Genomic DNA, 9699 nt, shown 5'->3' with positions numbered 1-9699 from the left:
GCGGGGCGGGGCGGGCGGGGCTGGAGCGGCGGGAGCGGGGCCGGGGCCGAGCCCAGTCCCAGGCCCGATCCCAGGCCCGAGCCCGAGCCCGAGCTTCTCACGGCTCTTCCCGCGCGGACACCGCAGGTGAGCGGGGCAGGGGGCGGCAGTGAGGCGGAGACCGGTGACCCCGGCGTCGGGCGGGACCGGGACTCTCCGGTCTCTCCTTTATGTCCTGTGTGCGGCACAAAGCGGAGTCTCCCGGTGCGTGTTGCCCCGTGCTGATGCCGCGCTGGGGTGCAGGTGCCTCTCTGGGAGGGGCACACACCTTGGCTGTTGAGGTGATGCGCGAGGGAAAAACGGGGCGAAAGAAGGCAGTGTCTTGGGAAGAGCACCGTCAGCGGGAGACACCGGGTGCCCGCCGTCAGTTAACGGCCGGGCTTGTCAAGCGCTTTGCATTACTCAGTTTTCCCCGCGCTGAGTATTCCGGGTGATCCCTGGTGACGCTCTCCGTGTTCTGAGTCCATCCAGGGATACGCTGGGATCGCTGGGATGTCCCGGGCAGGGCGAGGAGCTGCCCGGCCAACACAGGCGTGGGCAGGAAGGAAAGAGCAGCACACCGTCCATGTCTGAGCACCGACTTTCTGAATCAGCAGGCTTTCGTTTGATCCCTCCTCAGAAGTATGGTTCTGGCCATGGGACCTTTTTTTTTGGCTGCTTTATGGTCTTGTGCCCATCGGTGCCGAGGCATAGCTGCTGGAAAATAAACGTGAGCACAGGAACCCGTGAGTGTGTGTGCCTTGGGCACACAGATCTCACCAGTCTTACGCTTTGCTGTTTTTTCGTGAGGAAAAGTTGGGATATTGCCGAGGGTCACCATGTGGTGTTGAAATGAATCCACTGAGACAGGGCTGATGTTCTGTTGATGAGAGTTAGAGAAGGAATCACCCTGCCTGCTGCTGCTTGTCTCGCTGGGCAGTGCCGAGCTGTGCCAGCAGCCCTGGGGCTCCTGTGGAAGGTTACCCGCCTGTGTGAGCCGTGTGTCAGAGGGCAGCACGTTGTTACAGTAATCAGACTGTCTTACAAGGCACGACTGAGTGTTTCCCTCATCGCTGTGCCGTGACCCACGCTGTCCTGTTTCCAGCACAGCTGCGTGGTGCTGAGGTCAGCTCTGTGGCAGAACCTGGACTTTCACTGCTCTTCCTCGTCCCCCAGACTGCTGGCTTTGATCCTGTGCCCATGTGGTGGTGGTACACTCAGGCCACTTAGTGTTTGTCTGTCTTTCAGCTGTCACGTTTTGTCTTCACTGCCAGGTTCACTGCAGCCCGACCAGGACTTCAGCCACAGGATCATACAGCAGTTTGGGTTGGGAGGGCACTTTGTCTTGTTCCACCCTCTGCCATGGCAGGGACACCTTCCACTGTCCCAGGCTGCTCCCTGGGACAGTTTCCAGCCTGGCCTGGGCACTGCCAGGGATCCAGCTGGGCACGCTGTGCCAGGGCCTGCCCACCTTGCCAGGGAACAATCCCATGCTCTGCTACTGTCTTTCAATTTGAACCCGCTCCCCTTTCTCCCTCCCTGCAGACTCTCATAAGCAGTCTTGTCCCACCCTCGCTGTACCCCTTCAGAGCTGCTGGGCCGTGGTGGGGTCACCCTGCACCTTCCCTTCTGCAGCTGGGCAATCCCAGTTCCCTCCCTCTGCTCAGGGCACGGCTGCTGCCCCGCTCTGCTCAGCCTGCCGGCCCACACAGCTCTCCTCTTGTGTTTTGCAGGATCATGGATTTCCCGGGGCACTTTGAGCAGGTCTTCCAGCAGCTCAACTACCAGCGGCTGCACGGGCAGCTGTGCGACTGTGTCATCGTGGTGGGCAACCGGCACTTCAAGGCGCACCGCTCGGTGCTGGCCGCCTGCAGCACGCACTTCCGCGCGCTCTTCACCGTGGCCGAGGGCGACCAGAGCATGAACATGATCCAGCTGGACAGCGAGGTGGTGACGGCCGAGGCCTTCGCCGCGCTCATCGACATGATGTACACCTCCACGCTCATGCTGGGCGAGAGCAACGTGATGGACGTGCTGCTGGCCGCCTCCCACCTGCACCTCAACTCCGTGGTCAAGGCCTGCAAGCACTACCTGACGACGCGGACGCTGCCGCTGTCGCCGCCGAGCGAGCGCGCGCAGGAGCAGAGCGCGCGGCTGCAGCGCTCCTTCATGCTGCAGCAGCTGGGGCTCAGCATCGTCAGCTCGGCGCTGGGCTCGGCGCAGGGCGCCGAGGAGCCGGCGGGCGCCGTGGGCGCGGCGCTGCGCGGCGGGCTGGAGCAGCGCGCCGCCTTCCCCATGCGCCGCCTGCACAAGCGCAAGCAGTCCTCCGAGGAGCGCGCCCGCCAGCGCGCCCGGCCCGCCCTGGACGAGCCCGGAGCCGACGGCGCCGCCGAGAGCGGGCAGCCCGTGGGCCACTCGCGCGAGGATTTCTTCTCGCCCGACTCGCTGAAGATGGTGGACAACTCCAAGGCCGACGCGGTCGCCGATAACCAGGAGGACAACACGATCATGTTCGACCAGTCTTTTGGTGCTCAGGAGGACGCTCAGGTGCCCAGCCAGTCAGACAACGGCGGGGGGAACATTTCCCAGATGTCCATGGCGTCCCAGGCCACGCAGGTGGAAACCAGCTTTGACCAGGAGGCTGCTGCTGAGAAGAGCAACTTCCCGTGTGAAAATCCGGAGGTCAGCCTGAACGAGAAGGAGCACATGAGGGTGGTGGTGAAGTCTGAGCCCCTGAGCTCCCCGGAGCCTCAGGATGAGGTGAGCGATGTCACCTCCCAGGCGGAGGGCAGCGAGTCCGTGGAGGTGGAAGGAGGGGTGGTGAGTGCGGAGAAGATAGAGCTGAGTCCCGAGAGCAGCGACCGCAGCTTCTCGGACCCCCAGTCCAGCACCGACAGGGTGGGAGACATCCACATCATGGAGGTGTCCAACAACCTGGAACACAAGTCTTCTTTCAGCATTTCAAATTTTTTGACTAAAAGCAGAGGAGGTGGCTTTGGCGCCAGCCAAAACAACGACGACAACATTCCCAACACGACCAGTGACTGCAGGATGGACAGCGACGCCCCTTACCTGATGAGCCCGGAGTCGGGGCCCGCCGGTGGCCACTCCTCTGCCGCCGTCTCGCACGTGGAGAACCCGTTCAGCGAGCCCACGGACTCCCACTTTGTGAGGCCCATGCAGGATGTGATGGGCCTGCCGTGCGTGCAGACCTCCGGCTACCGAGCGGCGGAGCAGTTTGGCATGGATTTCCCGCGCTCAGGCCTGGGCTTGCACTCGCTGTCCCGGGCCATGATGGGCTCCGTGAGAGGCGGAGCCGGCGGCTTTCCTGGCTACCGCCGCATTGCCCCCAAAATGCCCGTGGTGACCTCTGTGCGGGGCTCGCAGCTGCAGGAGAGCTCGCCGGGCTCGCAGCTGATGCTGAACGGGAGCGCGTCCTTCGAGAGCGGGCACCTGTCGCAGCCGGGCCCGCCGCAGCTGACGCGCGCCTCGGCCGACGTGCTGTCCAAGTGCAAGAAGGCCCTGTCGGAGCACAACGTGCTGGTGGTGGAGGGCGCGCGCAAGTACGCCTGCAAGATCTGCTGCAAGACCTTCCTGACGCTCACGGACTGCAAGAAGCACATCCGCGTGCACACGGGGGAGAAGCCCTACGCCTGCCTCAAGTGCGGCAAGCGCTTCAGCCAGTCCAGCCACCTCTACAAACACTCTAAGACCACCTGCCTCAGGTGGCAGAGCAGCAACCTGCCCAGCAGTTTGCTGTGAGCGGAGGAGCCTCGCTGTCGGCGGGACGGGCGGGCGCACACCGGCGTGCCACGGTGCCGGCACGGCACGGCTCTGCCTTTGGGGATATCCGGTACCTACCTCGCGGGTGTCGCCGCCGGGAGCCGCGCGGCGGGGATGGGGATGTGACCCCGCGGCGGGGATGGGGATGTGACCCCACGGCCACGAGCCCCTTTGCAGGGCAGAGGGGCGACAGCACGGGGGTCTCCTGAAATCGCACGGTCTGAGAACAACAAACTGACCTGCGTGTTTCTTTTCTCTTCTTTTTTTTTTTTTTTTTTTTCCCTTCTCTCTAAAGCATTTTGTAACAGTGAAAGCATTTAAATGATTACTGTAACACGAGTTGCTGCATTACGTGAGGATGGTGGTGCAGACCCCTTGCCTTTAAAAGAGAAAAACGGCTTAGGCTGCACCTGTCTGACATAATGCTTTAAAATACGCTACTTATGACAATAGTTCTAGGATTATGAATGTATGTTTGGCTGTTTTGTAGTAAAGGACACTGTGTAATCAAGGTGCTTAAATTAAATCCCAGACAAGTAACTTTTGGGCTGCCAGGTGTACATATAACTTTAATACAGCAAGATCTGGATATTTGGCTGTTTTTTTTCCCGTAGAAGCGAGTATTAAGTGGTAAGTGAAGTACTGTCTCTTGTTTGTGCTATTCCTAGCAGTATTTTAACCAGTTTGTATCTCCTATGTTATGATTCTATATACGCAGAGGTTTGAGCAGAGCTTGTCTTTGTCTGTTGTTTTGAAGGAGAGGGAACTTGTGATGGCTTTTTTGGCCACGTAAGGCAGCATCTCTCTGTTTCAGATGCCCACAGCCCATCTGGTTCCCGTTATGGCGTGAGCATGTTGTCTTTTTCTCTTATCTCCAGGCTTTAATTTCCTGCCCTGCACACTGGGCGACTTCCCTTTGCAGCTGTGGATCTGTCCTTGGAGCACATAGCTCCTCGGTCAGGAGCAATCCTCCTTTGCCATGTTGCACAGAATCACAGAGTATGCTCAGTTGGAAGGGGGCCCTCAGGATCACTGTGTCCAGCTCCTGGCCTTGCAGAGGGTACCCCAACAATCCCATCTTGTGCCTGACACTTCTTCACCTCAGGCAGCTTTGGGGTTGTGACCCTGTCCCTGGGGATCTTGTTCAGTGCCAGACCACCCTCTGGGTGAAAAACCCTGCCTGATAGCCAACCTGAACCTCCCCTGATTCACCTTCAGCTGTTTTCTCATGTCCTGTCACTGGTCACAAGAGTGAGGAGCTCTGTACCCGCCCTTCTGCTGCTCCTCAGGAGGATGATGAAGAGCCCGGTGAGGTCTGACCTCTGTGTCCTCTCCTCCAGGCTGAGCAAACCAAGTGCCCTCAGCTGCTCCTCGTAAAGCTTCCTCTCCAGACCCCTCACCAGCCCCTCGGCCTCCTCTGGACAGCCTCTGAACAGCTTAATGTCTTTGGTGTGATGGTGCTCAAAACTGCCCCAGCACTTGAGGTGAGGCTGCCCCAGAGCACAGCAGAGCAGGACAATCCTCCCTCGCCCTGCTGCTGACACCCCCAGGGTGTGGCTGGCCCTCCTGGCTGCCCGGGCACGGCTGGCTCACATTCTGTAAAATGTCCTTGTCCAATACAATTAAGCTAGTGTCATAAAAGTAATTTCCCCCATACATTTTAAAAAAGCTAACGTAAAATTAATTTTTTAAAAATGTGCCGTACGCAAGCAGCAGAAATTTTATCTTTTTCTACATAAATCATGTAAATCTCTTTAATTTCCTCTTCTTTGGTGCCACTGTCTCTTAACACTGCCTGCAGTCTCCTTTCTTCCTTGTCAAAGGTGCACACGCAGTGTGCTCAGCTTTCTTAGGTTTTAAAATGAACTTCCAGAGCATTTCTGCTGATGGTAAATGCTGCTCAGCCGAGAGGGGCTGGGTCAGGGCTGCAGCCTGTCCTTCTGCTCAGGTGAGACAGGATTCCCTGCACCTGCCCTGTCAGCGAGTCGTTTGCACCTTGACCATCTGAGGAGTGCAGAAGCACAGGAGATGGTTGGGTTCATTCCTTTAAAATGCTAATATTTTGTTATAGGGTTTACTTAATGGTCATATCTTTGGCTCTTGATTTTTTTTTTAAGCATTAAATAACACTTTTTTGAATCAGTGGGATATGCTGTGTTTTGTTTTGAATAATTGCAGTAATGGGGACTAACAGCACTGAGCTGCATAAACACTCTCCCAAACGTCAATAAAATGCAGTCTTTTGTACTTTAACATTTTCTTGTGTTGCTTTATTAAGTAACACTGTTTCATCTTCATTGCATTTCTAGTGTATTGTATTTCAAAAACAAGGCTTTTTTTTCATTCTGTGTTTCCTGTAGCACTTCCAAATTTTTGAATTGTTGCAATGTTTTGGATCAAAGCATCTCTTTGTGCAGGGAGACTAACTAGGAGCTTATATGAGCAGATAAACACCTAACTGGACTCTTGAAGTGTTTTTATAAAGATTTTAAAGTGGAACATCAGTTCTGTACTCTTTCTTTGTGAAGAATTTCTGAAGGAGTGTTTTTGGCAGTGGCAGCTTTAAATTCCGTGGTCAGTTGGTGTGAGGGCTGGAGCCTGCAGCTGCCTCGAAGCCTTCTGAGTCTTCCTGAGCACAGCAATAAATTCCTGGGGATAGCATGAATGAACACCTGGGGCCTGAGCTGCCCGCTCCAGTGAAGGCAGTCCCACCCCACAGCCTGGAGAGCTGATGCTGAACTGTGCTCAGAGCTGAGCTTGGCACCTGGGATCTGGTGTGGAGGCGTGGGGCAGTCTGCTCTAAACCAGTTGGAAATAAACCCTGCATTTTGTGTGGTTGTGTCTGCCTGGATTCACTGGGGTGGTGCTCTCCACACCAGCCTGTGCAGAACAAATCGTGACTGCACGAGGGATCATAAAAACCTCACCTTGGTAATGATTTTGTCCCCGGCAGAGTTCTTTGTATTACTTTTGTTAATGAAGTAATATTTACACAGCACCTGTAAAATTCATGATCCGTGGTCACTGCTGCTCTCTGAATTCCTCACGGGAGGATGTCTCAGGTGCAGGAGGTGCTTGTCTTGAAGGAGTCCTGGGAGGGACACCTGAGCCCCGTGCTCCAGTCCCCAAGGCAGCTGATTTACCAGCTCGTGTCTGTTTCTGAACACACCTGGGGAGTCTGGCACACCTGCTCAGACACCAGGTCAGTTCCTGTCCTCACCAGGAACCTCTCAGATCCTTGGCTGCCATCCTTCAGAGTCACAGCAGCTCCAGCAGCAGCAGCAGCATCCTCAGAGTCAGCACTAAGGACTCTTGGAGAGCACTGAGCCGGACCCACGCCCTGCTTTTCACAGCAGCGGCAGTGCTCGTTTCCACTGGAGCTTGGAGCTCCCCAGCCAGCTGGGATGCCCAGAGCACACTCCCTTCCTCCCCACCACCATGGCCATCAGTCCCGCTCAGTCCAGGGTACAAACCTCCAGAACTAGTTCTGGCAGGCCAGCACAAGGCAACCAGCCATGCTTGTGAATCAAAAGTCACTGATAAACGGTCACAACTCCTCTTGTGATGCAGGGCAACTCCCAGCAGCTGTTACTGCTACCAGAGAGGGATCCCCGAGCCTCTGGGAGATCCCAGCAGGGATCTGGGACCCGAGGGGACACGGAGGGTGCTGGCTGAGCCTCAGCTCTGGCTGCAGGCTGTGTGCAGGCTGTGGCTCACCCCTCCCCACGCCAGGGCTGTGCTGCTGCCTGCAGCTCACCCCTCCTGCCCACTGCATGCTCCTGGCCCCCTCCCCTTGTGCTGCTGGCCCCAAACAGCTCTGGTCCCTGCCTGCTGGGGGCACAGGGGAGAAGGCACGGGTGGCAGCGGGGCAGTGGGGCTTGTCCTGGGGCACAGCAGTGGGAAAACACGTACAACCAACCCCATCCAGTGGGGCGGGTCAGCCGCTGGCACCAGGGTCCAGCTGGGCACACCACGGGGGCTGCTGTGCCCTCCTCCGTGGGCCTGCACAGCACAGAGGGGAGCGGTGGGACTGGGAGGAGCAGGAGGAGGAGGAGGAGGAGGAGGAGGAGGAGGAGGAGGAGGAGCAGGAGGGCTGAGGGAGAGCCACAGCTGAAAAGGAACCAGAGCCCAGGTGTGCCCTTCAGCATGTTCCCTGGCTTGAGGGCTGGGAGCACTCGGAGCTGGTTAGGGACTGGTGACAGCCACCAGAGATCACCCTGGGGACACCGTGGGGTGGCTGGGGTGGGTAGCACTGCATGGCTGTGACTGAGCTGTGACAGGGCTCTCCTGTCTGCCATGTGGTCACCGATGATGAGGGGCCATGGCAAGGCCAGTGCCCATCCCAGGGCAGATCCACCCCCAAGCTGCAGGATGGGCCAGCTGGACCCCAGGCTGTGGCTGTCCACACCCCAAAAGTGTCCAAGGCCAGGCTGGACAGGGCCTGCACCAGTCTGGGACAGTGAAGGTGTCCCTGCCCGTGGCAGGAATGAGATGATCCATAAGGTCCCTTCCACCCCAACCATGATTCTGTGATTAATGGCACAGAGAGGCGGGCTCAGGTTCCAGCCCCAATTATGGAAGTGGGACAGTGGCTGCAGGACACATGGACCCCCAGAGCCCTCGAGATGTGCCCTCAGGCCCTCCTGGCAGCTGGAGGCTCAGGCCCCACTCAGGCTCTCCTGCACCAACAAATGGCACTGCACATCTGAGAACCACGAGGGCAGCTGCAGCCAGAACCTCCCAGTGAACTCCAGCTTGCCATCCACTCTGGATCTGTGCCTGGGATTGGTTATGGATACCAAGGCAGAGCAGGAGGTTCTGGGGAGCTGCACAAGCCTGGTCTGTGCTTTTCCTGGACCCCTCAAGCACAGCATTAAGCAGCGCCACTGATGCCATGGGACCACTGGATGTGTGGGCTGGCAGCAGCTCCTGTGGCAGCAGCAGCTCCTGGGGCAGCACCTGCATGGACAAAGCTGCTCCCTCTCCTCCCTTGTGGCCACAAGCCCAGGGAAGGCACTCCTGGCCTCTCCCCGTGCCCGGGAGCCAGGCTTTGAGGACAGGAGTGCCGAGCAGCTCCCAGCACGGAAAGCCCTCCCCATGCCGGGCCAGCCCTCCCACGGCCGGCTGGCACCGCGGTGTGCCCTCCACGTGCCCTGCTCTCCAATAACATCAGCACCACACCGGGCTGGCTGCTACTCTTTAATGGCTCCGGCCACCGCACGGCAGGCGACACAGGCTGGCGTCCCTCGGCGCCGCTGGAGCGGGCTCTGGCCGGTCAGAGGTGCAGCTCGTGGGGCATGGGCTCCCCTCGCAGCCCGGCCAGCAGGTTCCGCGCTGCCAGCACGGCCATGGTGCTCCGCGTGGCGTAGGTGGCGCTCCCGATGTGCGGCAGGATCACTGCGGGGACAGCAGGACACGCTCAGCCCGGCTCAGCCCGCCCGGCAGCCGGGGCTCCCACAGGCACAGGCCAGGTGGGAGCTACGTGTGCGCTGATAAAGGTGTGGTACTGCTGCTGCAGGTAATGCACTCCTTAAATACACCTGCAGGAATCATGCCCTGCCCCGTCTGGCTTCAGAGCTCTCAAATCTCAAAGTACTGCAAATATTTCCACAAAGTCTCAGCACTTCCCACTCCTCACACTGTCTACTTTGAGAAATAATGCAAAGAAATAAAAAATGAGTTTAGCAAAAAGGTAAAACAACGGCTATAGGTTTGCACTTCAGAAAGAGGCAGTTTTGGTCAGTTCCAAATTTTCATGGATGCCCCTACGGTTTCTTTTTTGGAACATACTCTTCCCACCCCAGAAACCCTCTCCAGAGAGGACTGGCCAAGCAAGCTCCTTCCTAGCCACCCTTCCTCAGCTGCATCATCCTCCTCCAGAGGAGACAGGTCTCAGTT

At 57.9% G+C, this 9699-nt stretch overlaps 1 protein-coding gene across 1 annotated transcript; it reads left to right on the top strand.

Annotated features, from left to right (window-relative positions):
• Positions 1-13: 13 nt before the first annotated feature.
• On the top strand, positions 14-9693 carry ZBTB5 (zinc finger and BTB domain containing 5). The gene is made up of 2 exons (XM_050987456.1): positions 14-126; positions 1752-9693. Exon 2 carries the CDS (start codon positions 1756-1758, stop codon positions 3778-3780), a length of 2025 nt encoding a protein of 674 aa, XP_050843413.1. The 5' UTR covers positions 14-126; positions 1752-1755; the 3' UTR covers positions 3781-9693.
• Positions 9694-9699: the final 6 nt, after the last annotated feature.

This window comes from Serinus canaria, chromosome Z (assembly GCF_022539315.1).
Source record: "Serinus canaria isolate serCan28SL12 chromosome Z, serCan2020, whole genome shotgun sequence".
NCBI lineage: Eukaryota > Metazoa > Chordata > Aves > Passeriformes > Fringillidae > Serinus > Serinus canaria.
The sequence above is the reverse complement of the archived record's forward strand: the minus strand, read 5'-3'. Positions and strand labels throughout refer to the sequence as shown.